The following is a 13,222-nucleotide window of genomic DNA, read 5'->3' as shown; positions in this document are numbered from 1 at the left end:
TGCTCCTGGGCAGGGGCCGGATGAAGAGTACCTCTGCTCCTGGGCAGGGGCCGGATGAGGAGTACCTCTGCTCCTGGGCAGGGGCCGGATGAGGAGTACCTCTGCTCCTGGGCAGGGGCCGGATGAGGAGTACCTCTGCTCCTGGGCAGGGGCCGGATGAGGAGTACCTCTGCTCCTGGGCAGGGGCCGGATGAGGAGTACCTCTGCTCCTGGGCAGGGGCCGGATGAGGAGTACCTCTGCTCCGGGGCCGGATGAGGAGTACCTCTGCTCCTGGGCAGGGGCCGGATGAGGAGTACCTCTGCTCCTGGGCAGGGGCCGGATGAGAAGTACCTCTGCTCCTGGGCAGGGGCCGGATGAGCAGTACCTCTGCTCCTGGGCCGGGGCAGGCCGAGCAGTACCACTGCTTCTGGCCACAGGTGGAGGTGATCTTGGAGGCAGTGCAGCAGTGTTGTACATTGTGTATTACTGACTCATAACCCGTGGTCTGCTGGTGCTGTTATTCCTCCGTGGTCTGCACCTGACTGGTTATTTGCTGTTGCTCATTAGTGTTCTTTGTTAACTGCTGTATTGATTGGTGTCTCCGCCATGAACTTGTCTGCATCTTCTCTCTGCAGACTCCTAACAATGATGGGACGCCGTACTCGGAGTATGGGGGATGGTACAAGGCCTGTCGAGTGAACAGGTTAGTGTCCCATTGCCTCCTTCCTGTAGATGTGACGAGATGGGTCCTGATTACACCCCATTCACATCATGTTTTTTTGTTTGTTTAATGTGTATTTCGGGAAAAATTTCTAAATACGTTAGCTCGTTGGACGTCAGCAGATTGTCTTTTTGGACGCCTTTTGGCCAGTCCACATCAATATATCGCAAATAACAGCACCCCGTACTATCTTCTATGGATAACAGATGCTACTGTGTAGCACCTGTTGTAAGTATATGACTTGGATCTTTTTGTGACATATACTTAAGCAGATGCCATTATAGCCTATGGATGACGGATGCTACTTCAGGTATCCATCTCAGCAATGTGTTCAACACTAAAGGCGGGAGTTTTTCTCAGCATATACGTTAAATGGAATCAAAAAATTGTGATGTGAGCTAGACTCTACGAGATGTATGTTTTGGTTATTTTACGTTCCGCTCAACTACCTAATTGTTTTTTGTACATTCAGTCCCACAGTAAATACTACACTTCGAAACCTCGGCGCTTTGTACCGGCGACAAGGCAAACTGGAGGCTGCTGAGACTCTTGAGGAGTGTGCCATACGGTCACGTAAGCAGGTGAGATCTACATACAGGGTCATATGATTATGGTCGCGCTGGTGGGAGGGACGTGACATTATCTGAGTACACTGGTACTTTTCTATGGAGGTATACAGCGCCAATATACAAAGCCTATGCCCATTCTTTGCTCCAGGGACTGGATCCCGTTAACCAGACAAAAGTCGCCCAACTTCTAAAAGACGGCGAGACCCAGGAGCAGAGGAAGAGGGGACGGGACAGTGCCCGGAGTAGTGTCAAGTACGAGAGTGGCACAGAGGGCACAGAAGAAGTGAGTATGGGAGGCGTGGAGTGGAGTGGGGTAAGTACACATCCGCCATCACGACTTCCAGGAGCGCGGCGATCATAAAGAGGGGAGCCCCTCCACCCACCAATTACAGGACACCCCTGCTGTGCTCCCTCACATCCTGTACAGGGTTAATAATTATTACACTGCTGGTACTTCCTTTTTATACCTTTTTAAGATAGAAAAATTTTCGATTTGGCAAAGATGGCATGTGTCACCCGTGACGCCATCACCCGGAGTATCCTATAAATAAGAGCTGGCGTAGAACAGGGAGTGCGGACCTTTGCTCCAAGTCCATTGTCCTCCCGTATTTCATAGTTATTACAATTCCCTGTACAGTGTATGAGGACGTGACCCTCCTTTTGGGGGGCAGCAGTGCGCCCATTATCCCGATCACATGGTCAGACCAGTCATTGTCCGATAAGTCCTTTCGTGGTGACCACTCTACAATATTGATGATAACCCACCCCTTCCATCATGGCAACTGGTGGTCACCTCTCATGACTGCATGCATCTATCTTGTGAGCCCACCCCTCACTCCATAACCTCTCCTGCATGTCACCTACCCTGTCATAACATAGCTGATTTTAGTCTGCGCTCTGCGTGAGTAGTGTGTACTTAATATGTTTATTACGTGTGCCAGCGTGTGAGTATGAGAGTCCGGGGTTGAGTGTCATGTCTTTGTTGGGCTGTGTTGTAGGAAAGGGAGATATGAGACTTGATGCGGGCAAAATGGAGTTAGGCATAATAAGGCAATGTTACAGCATGACATAAAGTAGGAGGAATGTTCTAGAAATATCTGCAAACTACAGTCATGATAAGCAACATGTCAATAAATAAATCGTGATGGAAGAAGAAAAAAACCATTTTACTTGGTCCTGGAACAATAACAAGTGCGACAGCACTAATATTATATATGTAATAAATATTATATAATATGCAAACCCAGACAACTGTTGGGCATTTGAAGCTGTGTATGGGCAAGTATACGGAGGATTGAAGTAAGTCCCTGATTCATACACTCCATTCCAATATATTGGGAACAGTCTGGAATCCTGTCTACAGATGGTGTAATCTTGGGTGCAGCAGCTGATTTGGGGCTCATTTGTGATCTCGTCAATCGATGGCGTGATCTTGGGCTCACTTACTGGCTCATCTAGGATCTTGTCTAGGAGTGGCATAGTTTTGGGCTGAGTGGCTGGCTTTGGGTTTGTATGGATCTTGTCTATAGATGGTATAATCTTGAGCTCAGTGGCTGGTTTGGAGGTTTTTCCGCGATCTTGCCTCAGTGGCTGGTTTAGGGGCTCGTTTGGGATCTTGTCTGGCTATGGCATAATCTTGGATTCTTTGGCTTGACTGGGGTCTCTTATCTTATATACAAATGGTATAACTTTGGGCTCAGTGGCTGTTTAGGGGCTCGTCTGGGGTTTTGACTATTGACGGTATAATCTTGATTTCAGTAGTTGGCTTGGAGCTTGTGTACAGATGGCATAATCTTGTGGACGCTTCTGGGATTTTGTTTACGGACAGCATAATCTTGGAATCAGTGACTGCCTTGGGACTCATCTTGGATATTGTCTTGGATATAATCTTGGGCTCGTTGGCTGGCTTGGGGGCTCATCCGGGATTTGGTTTAGAGATAGTATAATCTTGGGCTCGTTGGCTGATTTGGGGGCTCATCCGGGATTTTGCTTAGAGATCGTATCATCTTGGGCTCTGTGGCTGATTTGGGGGCTCATCCGGGATTTTGCTTAGAGATGATCTAATCTTTGGCTTGGTGGCTGGCTTGAAATTATTATTACTTGTCCATACCATAAAATCTCATGTGCTGTGACCTACACAGAAGCTCAGTATCAAATAAGAGAAGAAAAATGATAAACAAGTACAGTAAGAAAGAGAAATAATGTACAGAAAAAGGCAAGACAAAAGTGTATAAGCTTTGCCAAGGAGAATGGCATCCAGTTAACCACTGCTGCCCTGGTAAGCTATCCTGGGAAAATGATATTGAGCGAGGACTCCTGTGTAATGCCGACATGTTCACAATTCCTAAAGTATTCCCTATACAAGTTCTATGTTTATGATGCGACATGTTATGCCAGTATCTGAGCTAAACGATGTTGTGGATTGTACGTTCGGCAGACTGAAGTGATTGGCATACGTATATGTATATATACTCCTTTTTACCAGGAGCTATACTTTATTCTATATCTAGTGACAATGGGGTCAGCAGCTTTGGAGCAGCATGGCCTTTAGACTACACATTCGGCACATTTACCTTGTTTATTAGTCATAGTTGTTGCTGAGGCCCAGTCCTCTCCCAACTTTGACACATATAGCAGAGGACTATCCCTACATGTATAGGTGGGCAATGGAGTAAATGGGCTTGTCATAAGATCAACTTTATGGGAGTTTGAGTACTGACCACCCCTTCAGCTGATGTGCAATCTTTCGGCTCATTTGTTTTGATTATTATAGTCTATGGCCCCATAGTGTTTCTCCCAAGATAGGCTATTCGGAGCTGACGGGACGCTGTCAGCAGCATTAGCCTGATGACCGATTCTGATGCAGAAATGCTATGAGGACAACAATCACATAAATCTAGATTACGGGTAACTACCATCCAAAACAATCCAGAATGCAGCCAATAAATGGGAGGAATGGTTGCAAGCTCTCAGCGCTTAGACCCCCACCAATCTCAAGAACGAAGGTCTGCCTGTCACTACAGAGGTCTCCTCTCCCCCCGCAGCGACGTTAGAATGAATGCAACATCGGCTGAGCATGCGTGGTTGGCGCTCCATTCCTTTCTATGTGGCTGATGGAAAAAGCCGGGTGCTTGCTGCTCTCGTATCTCCGACATCCCATTGAAAGTGAATAGACCGCCAGCAGGCTTGCACGACCAGTACTCCATTCAGTCTCATCCTCATTGTGGTTAACCCGGCAGTGAGGAGGACAGGGAATATCGGACCCCCATTCTCGAAATCGGCAGGGGTCTCAATGGCGAAAACCCCACCAATCAGAAAGTTATTTCCCTACCCTGTGTGTAGAGGATAATTTATAATCTTGATACAACCCTTAAGCAAGGTTTGAATTGGTAGCAGGTAGCAGAGACGTCATGCCCTTCCTTGGCTGCCCCACAACAAGGGCCCATTCAAACTGCCTTTTTTTCTGTCCTTGTGCTGTCTGTGTACTTCATGCACAGCACCCGGACTTATTATAGCTTATCGGGCTATTCACGTGTGCGAATTCGCACATGGACCATGATCAATGTGAAAAAAAAATGGCAGCATGTCCTTTTTAAGTCTGCTTCACGGATGAGAGTAGGACATGGAAATGTGGGGCATCTGTCCAATGCGAGCTGTGCCCGGGAATCTTAGGACTCGCACACAGCCCTGAATGCGACCTAGCTGGGAATAGATTGGTGTAGGATGGTATCATCCACCGGACGTAGGCTGTGCGTTACCCAGAAACTACAAGGAACATATCGCATGAAGGACGCGTCGGCTGACGGCATAATTGGTAAGGATGGGTTCAGTAGGTGGAGAAGCACGGCATGACGGCGTTGGGTGAAGACGCGGCTCTTCTTGGCACAGGCTCATGAATGCAGTAAGGGGGCAGATATTTAGGCATGTGGCCTGTGGTTGAGTGTCCACTGGATGGATGTCTTACTGATGATGTTGGTGATGATGTGTATACATAGTCTGTAAACAGTAATTGATGCTTTGTAGATCTGGAGACCCCCTAACCTCTCTTCTGACCCTCTTCATGTTCTGCCTAATCCTGCTGTATGGAGCCTCCTCTTTGTAACCCTTCGCCTTGTGTTATGCCTCCACTGCCTGCATCCTGGACATGATAATCCTTCCCTCCATCCCCCCCAGTAATAAGCTGCCGCACATTCACCCCGTGACTTGTCGCGTTTCTCTTCCCTCCTCTGACGAGACATCTTCCCCATTTAACTCGTTGCCTATTCCCCCCTCTACGTATTGTGATGGTTCCACCTCTCACTACTTTTTGTGCTGTTAACCCCTTCTTCTCGCCTCTCCCGGTTATAAGTTTGTTTCCCCTTTATTAGATGACCTTTGTTTGTAGTCTTCATGTGTCCTACTGACCATCATCTGCCATTGTCCAGCATCCACATGGCCTGCGAGGACATATTTCCCCTCCAAATGTTCCTCTCACTCCTGGCATTTTGATGGTGGATCGCGCTTTCAGCCACTCCACGTATTTGGGGTCTTTTTATCTTTTGTCCTTTTTATATTCCATCTATTCATTATATCAAAAAACCTAAATTTCTCCTTTTGCCATTAGTGTAAGTGATAGCAGATTGTAGAATGGCGACTCTCGGGATTCTGTATTGGAACAACAGATCCTAGAGCAAGGAGTGACCGGCCTTCATTAAGTCCAGTGTTAGATTTCAGGATGAAGGCCTTTCTTTCCATTTATATTGTAATTAGTCACTCATGGTATAAACACTGACATGCCAAAAGTCATGGGATAGTAGTATGTAAATGGATTATGGAGTAGAGTTACTGCAGGTGACAGCGTGGGAACGTCGACACCTGTATGAGTTGAGAGGTTGAACGCTGGGCAGCACACTCACGGCAAGGTAACGTAGAGTTTAATGAGGCGTGATGGCAGGTGCCAGACGGATGGCATATTCCATTTCCGAAGTTGGGCAAGTGTTTAACATTCCTTGATCCATAGTGTCACGTGTACCGGGAATAAGTCATCGAAGAAATCACCACCCACAGTCGACCACGCAGTGGCCACCCATGAGTGCTTAATGATGGTAGCCAGCAGACTCTGGCTAGAATTGTTCAGGCAACTTCGGCAAAAATCACTCCCACTTTCAATGCAGAAGGCCCCACGCGTATATCCTGTAGCTTCCATGGGATATGAGAGCAGAAGAGCCACCAGAGGCCTCTCTTAACACCATGGCATCGAACCTGGGCTTGGAGGTTACTAACTGGACCCTAGAGGACTGGCAACTTGTGGCATGGTCCAATGAGTCACGGTACTAATTGTTTCAGGCTGATGGTAGGATTCGTCTGTGGCACAGACGCCATTTAGTCATAGACTCCAATTATCAACAAGGCACCGTTCATGCTGGTGGTGGGCCCATACTGGTGTATGGTGTTATCATGGCATGGGTTAGGTCTACTGGTCTACTTAAACACTTAACTGACCAGTGCCCGCTATGTTTTACTGCTTGGTGACCATTTGTAACCCTTTATGGACTTCATGTACCCCCACAATGATGGGATATTCCAGCAGAATAATGCACCGTGCCATCAGGCACAAGTTGTCCAGAATTGGTTTGATTTGCATTCTGGAGAGTTCCTACAAATGCCACAGAGCTGTGGGCGGCTATCCAGATGGCTCAACATCCCTCCAAATGTCTTCTGACCACTTGTGGAATCGATGCCATATTGATTTGCTGGGCTAGAGAGGGTCCTACACAATATTGGTTCCTGTCCTGTGTATTTGGCATGTCAGTGTTTGTGTAATATATAGATATAAAATTACCCTATATACAGCCCCATCCTCCCGTCTGTCCTTCTTACCTTGGGTGGGTGTCGTGCAGCACAGTTACTGTAAGATCTTTTTGTTTTTCTTATTTCTGTACTTTTTAGGCTTAATTATTGGAACACATCCACCCTTGTCCCAACCCCAGCAGACGGGCCGCAGTCATACGCTGAGAGGACAGATCCAGGCTCTGTCCGCACACCGCTCACCTCACTGCGAGATACAATCTTACCGGTGCAATCTTACTAAAGTTGTGACTGCGTAGCTGCAAGGCTTTAACCATCTGTAATGGTCATCTTCATCCGGTTATAATGCACATGGACGAAACCATCACTGACCCCAAATGTCAATCTGTTTTGTAATGTCCAGGATCCTCTCAATCACTGCTCCCCAACATGTGGTGCAGTCTACTCTAATGTCCAGGATCCTCTCCATCAATGTTCCCCAACGTTTGGTGCAGTCTACTCTGTAATGTCCAGGATCCTCTCCATCAATGTTCCCCAACGTTTGGTGCAGTCTACTCTGTAATGTCCAGGATCCTCTCCATCAATGTTCCCCAACGTTTGGTGCAGTCTACTCTGTAATGTCCAGGATCCTCTCCATCAATGTTCCCCAACGTTTGGTGCAGTCTACTCTGTAATGTCCAGGATCCTCTCCATCACTGCTCCCCAACATGGTGGAGTCTACTCTGTAATGTCCAGGATCGTCTCCATCAATGCTCCCCAACATGGTGGAGTCTACTCTGTAATGTCCAGGATCCTCTCCATCACTGCTCCCCAACATGTGGTGCAGTCTACTCTGTAATGTCCAGGATCCTCTCCATCACTGCTCCCCAACATGTGGTGCAGTCTACTCTGTAATGTCCAGGATCCTCTCCATCAATGCTCCCCAACATGATGCAGTCTACTTTGTAATGTCCAGGTTCCTCTCCCATCACTGTTCCCCCAACGTTTGGTGCAGTCTATTCTGTAATATCCAGGATCCTCTCCATCAATGTTCCCCCAACGTTTGGTGCAGTCTACTCTGTAATGTCCAGGATCCTCCATCACTGTTCCCCAACGTTTGGTGTAGTGTACTGTGTAATGTCCAGGATCCCCTCCATCACTGCTCCCCAATGTTTGGTGCAGTCTATTCTGTAATGTCCAGGATCCCCTCCATCACTGCTCCCCAATGTTTGGTGCAGTCTATTCTGTAATGTCCAGGATCCCCTCCATCACTGCTCCCCAATGTTTGGTGCAGTCTATTCTGTAATGTCCAGGATCCTCTCATCCTTCTCCCCTGGGACCCTTCTAATTATGACTCCTACTGTATTGCTTTCACATTGAGAACCACAGCTTTGTGGGCAACTACTTGTAGGCTCAGAAAGTCAACACCAAACCATGCCACCCATCACTGGTCATGGGGCATAACTGGGGTATCAAGCACGATGCATACTGTTCAGTGTGTTACCTATGTGAAATGTTATTAAACACTCTTCCGCCATCGCATATTTATAGTGTAGAAAACCGTTTCTATGATTGGTTGGGTTGCGCTGCCAGTTCCTTCAACGTCGACTTTTCTCACCACTGCGGTCAGAAAAACTTTTGGCAGCTTTTGTTATTTAACCTTTAAAACTTTAATCATAGCAACTCTTTTCTGCCGGCAGCGGCCGTTCTCATGAGTGTTATGCACACGGCCAGTGGTCAGTCCATTGTGTTCTGTCTTGTCTCCCCCTCCTATATCAACCTCTCTTCTCAGTGACCGATTTTGTGGCTGTAAACTAGATTGAATGGACCCGCTACGTTTTTTTTCCCCCTTCATTTTCCTTGAGTCGGGCTGTTGCACGGGGCGATGGCTCTTATAACCTTGTGCCTTACGGGGTCTGGTAATAAGGGGGAATGGCCTTCTTGACATTTTATTCCAAGAGGCCAATAAGTGAAGTGTTTACAGGTCTGATGACAATGAGCGTTCATGTATGTGACATGTAGATTGTAGATGTTTATAGAAACACGGATGTGTTCACCGGACAGTCAGATGAAAGTCACTGAATGTTGGAGCCATTAGGCACGGTCCACACAGTACGGGTGCAATTGGATCCTCGGCTTCTGGACTCATAAAACTGCTGTACGTGATGAGATGTGCACTTATAAATGAAATAACCAAAAAAATCACCACGCGTGAAAGACATGTGCTTGCCAACTGGTCATGGACCATCCTCTGATGCCGTAAGTCGTTTGTAGATATCCGAATGCCCAAACAAATGACTGATACAAACCATTATCAAGTGATGCGCCGAACCTCCAAGATTTTTTTCCAGACGTGGTTGCCACGGCCATCATTTCATGATTTTTTTTTCGGCATCATCTTCCAGTAGGGGGCAAATAATGTATGAAGCTTGGCTGCAAAAGTAGATCTGGTCGGGCTCATGCTGGGGGAGTTGGACTCAACTGTACGTAGTAGAATAGTGCAACCGCCATCGTTCTGGGCTTCGTGCCTTTAAGTCCTCCAACTCCCTGACCTTTCACCGCAGTGCCTCGCTCGTAGGTCAGCGCCGATGTACGTTGCTCGCCTGTCTGTTGTATACGGGGCAGAGTGAAGTTTCTCCACTTTGCTCCTCTTTCTCGTCAAGGTGTTACTTCTTCTGCTTTCTCTTACCCCCTGAGACTCTCTCGATCTCTCCTGCTCGTCTTCCTCTACGTTGCAGGCCTCCATGCTCGTTCTAAAGGTCCTTTCCGCGTTACAATATTTATATTAGATTGCAAATTATTTTAAATTATTCTCAATTTTGTTTTCTTTGATATTGTTACGAATGTATTTGCATCATTAAACCAAGATTGCTTATCCGACTGAGTCTAGTCAGAGACTGGATGTGAAGAGTGCATGAGACCCCTAAAGAGTCCTACTTGTTCTCTGCAGTAAGGTCCCACCATCTTCAGTTTCTCCTCCCCTGATTTGTCTGATCTGCTGGATGCAAACCAACCGTAAACATCTTTATTGCCAAATGGACTTGAGTGGAAGACGAATAAGACCGCTCTTCCCAACGATATGTTGGAGTGAAACCTCGCATGTCCGTGGCATTGACCCTCTACACAGGTCTGTAGTGTGGACCTGCCTCAGTATTACGCTGGGCCATATGATGGAACGTGACCCGTTCTAATGGAATTCGTGAGCGGAAGGTGAAATCTGAGCTACAATATGGGCCCAGAAAATTCTAGAAAAAATGCAAATTCTTAAAGGGGTTTTAGCAGAATTTTAAGTTTTTCCTTTGCCATGGAATAGGGGATAACTTGCTGATAGGTTGGGGTCCCGCCACTGAGATATCCACCAATCTCAAGAATGTGGGTCCCGTGCCCCCCGTCCTCCTCTTTATGGGGTTACTGCACCCCCGCATTGAGCATTAGACTGGAGCACTGGTCACGCAAGAGCATCAGTGCTCCAATCACTTTCAATGGGACTGCGGAGATACCCGAGCGGCAACCGCTCTGGTATTATTGCCACCCCAATTGAAATAAGTGGAGCACAGAACACACATGTACGGCCAGCGCTCTATTCAGAGTGACGTCCCTACAGGGTGGGAAACTATCGAAGTGACAGGAGAGCGAGACACGGGAGTCCTGTTCTCGAGATCGGTGCAGATCCCTCACTGATCAGCAAGTTAGCCACTATTTTGTGGCTAAGAGAGAACTTGAAATTCTGGTACAACCCCTTTTAAAGGAGTATTCCCATCTTATAAAGTAATGTCATATTCCTATCACTCTGACCTCCTAGACGCCCACCGATCTTCAAAATAAAAGGGCTGCGGCAATGGTGTGGTGCCCTGTCCCCTTCGAAGCATCCTAGCCATCCACTGTCCAACTATGCAGGAAATTGCAGTCGGCCTTTTTACTTGAATAGTGCTGCGCTACCGAAAACATCTTCGCAGAGGCTGCACTTCCACCAATCCTAAAGTAATGGCATATGCTGGAGATATGTCATCACTTTTTAAGATGAGAATACTCATTTAAAGCTGTTGTTCCACCTCTAACTGTTTTGCTGCACGAAGCAGACAGCTCTGTGCATTGTGCAGTGGCCCGGGTTGGTACTGCAGGTTGAGTCTCATTGAAGTGAATGGGACTGGACCTGCAGTTCCAACCCGGCCACTGCACAATCTACGGAGCTGTCTGCTTCCTGCAGCAAAACAGCCAGTAGTGGGACAACCGCTTTAAGCCTTCCACACTTAACTGTGTAACAAATCTGAACAAAAATGTGGCATTTAAAGTGGTGACTTTCTTCCCCAAAGACATTACTTCCAGACGAAAATATTGCGCCTGTCAGCGGGAAGAGGGGTCTGTGCATACAGTATGGTACATGAGTCCCCAAACCAATGACCTCCGCTTCTACTTAGGAAAGGTTCTAGCTGGAAGAAACGTCTTTTACAGCGGTTTTTCTTGTGTTTTCAGTTCACAAATCATGGCAGTGAAATCTGCAGTGGATATAAAAGGTCTGCACCCCCTGCTAAAATGCCATATTTTTGGCATGTAAAAAAATGTATTTCCCCCTTAATTGTGACTCGTTATCTGTACAATTTCATTAAACAAACAAACTTGGAATCTTATAGGGTCGGCAAAGTAAACTACAATAACGTGGTTGCGTAAAGCCGCCTGCACACGAGCGGGTCGGATCCGGCAGCGAGAATTCTCGCCGCGGGACCCGACCCGAGAGCCTGCAGGGACGAGCACGTACTCTCCCGCGCCTGGCGGCCCCAGCTCTTTCATGTGCCGGCTGCGGCGCAGCCGGCGCATGCGCAGACCGGAGCCGGCGGCCGGGTGAGTGCGTGCCCCGCACAAAAATAGGACATGTCGCGGTTTGTTTGCCGCGCGAGATTTCGCGCGGCCAAACCACAGCCGTCTGCATAGGAGTGCGTATTGTAATGCACTCCTATGCAAACTTTCAGTGGCGGAAATCCCGCCGCGGGATTTCCGCCCGTGTGCAGGCGGCCTAAATGTGCACACCCTCTCTTATTTGGGGATGTGGTTCAAAAGTAGCCAATCGCATTAGGCCTCATGTCCATAGGTGGGTCAGACTCTGCATGCGGGAGCCCGCGGCCGCACAAACCTGTCCGGGTCATCTTTTTTTCTGTACTGTGGAAGTGCCAGCTGGCACACATGCGCAGTAAAGTTGTTTTTTTTGTTAAATCTCCTGCTTTCCTGCAGGATACGCGGCCCATCCGTGTCACTTGTGGACGAGACGCAGATTGGACTGCTTCCATTGACTTCAGTGAAGCTATCTGCACGGAATCCGCACTAAAAAGGAGCATGCTGCAATTTGTTTTCCGCATGTGGAATCCAGAAAACAAAGGGGTCTGATTGTTGGAAGGCGTCAGCCAGGAGAAGGGGACCAAAACATTTCTAAGGCGTTACATATACCATGGGACACCATGAAGATGTCAGCAAGGAGTGGATTACATTTCTATCCATTGTAAGATGAGTAGATGATTGGGGGCGCCTCATCCTTACTCGGTGATGGGACGGGCGCCTCTCATTACTCAGTGATGGGACGATTCTTAAGCCCCATTTACACACAGCCGTTATCATTTAAACAAACAAACGATTTAACGAATTAACAATTTTTTTTAAACCCGGAATATGTTGTTTGCCTAATGTGTGTGTTTATGCGAGGAGTCTCTGGCTGGCAGGGTTTCAATAGGTGTGAAGATAAGCCATTGTCCTCTGCTAACATGAGCAAACAAGTAGTGTTTATGCAAGGCAAACCATCACCCCTCCTCTCAAATTGTTCAGTCTTTCAAAGACTAAAGAATGAAAAAAGGAACCAAAAAGCAAATAAAGAACCCTTTTTATGCAGGCTGAAACTCAGCGATAAATGACAAATGAACGAATAGAGCACGATGGCTTCACATTTACACGTAACAATTATTAGTTTGAACGAATTTTGAGCGATAATCGTTGCGTGTAAATGGGCCTTTAGAAGCATCTGCAGCAATTTAGGAGCCTAAATTATTTACATTCTTGTCCCAGTGGACAACGTATTTCATTATACATCATGCAGGCTCTTAATTGCCCAGCATGTTGTGTCTGGGACGGGGTCTTCACGAGCTCCTGGGATTGGCGTTGTTTAGTAGAAGATTCCACTGCAAACCTTAACCCTTTCCAATC

The 13,222-nt window shown here is 47.3% G+C and overlaps 1 protein-coding gene across 5 annotated transcripts in view; it reads left to right on the top strand.

Moving 5' to 3' along the window:
* Positions 1–13,222, top strand: part of KLC4 (kinesin light chain 4) — a 54,454-nt gene that overhangs the window by 32,466 nt on the left and 8,766 nt on the right. For 3 of the 5 annotated variants that reach the window (XM_066595441.1, XM_066595439.1, XM_066595440.1), the window contains exons 10-12: positions 616–683; positions 1,174–1,282; positions 1,419–1,583. In XM_066595441.1, coding sequence (XP_066451538.1) covers positions 616–683; positions 1,174–1,282; positions 1,419–1,583 — 342 coding nt within the window. Of the gene's footprint in view, positions 1–615; positions 684–1,173; positions 1,283–1,418; positions 1,584–7,198; positions 9,912–13,222 lie in introns of those variants that run through there. The other 2 variants (XM_066595443.1, XM_066595442.1) reach the window with 2 other exon arrangements.

This window comes from Eleutherodactylus coqui, chromosome 3, assembly GCF_035609145.1.
Source record: "Eleutherodactylus coqui strain aEleCoq1 chromosome 3, aEleCoq1.hap1, whole genome shotgun sequence".
NCBI classification, from domain to species: domain Eukaryota; kingdom Metazoa; phylum Chordata; class Amphibia; order Anura; family Eleutherodactylidae; genus Eleutherodactylus; species Eleutherodactylus coqui.
Note: the sequence above shows the minus strand (reverse complement) of the source record. Positions and strands in the feature narration are given on the sequence as shown.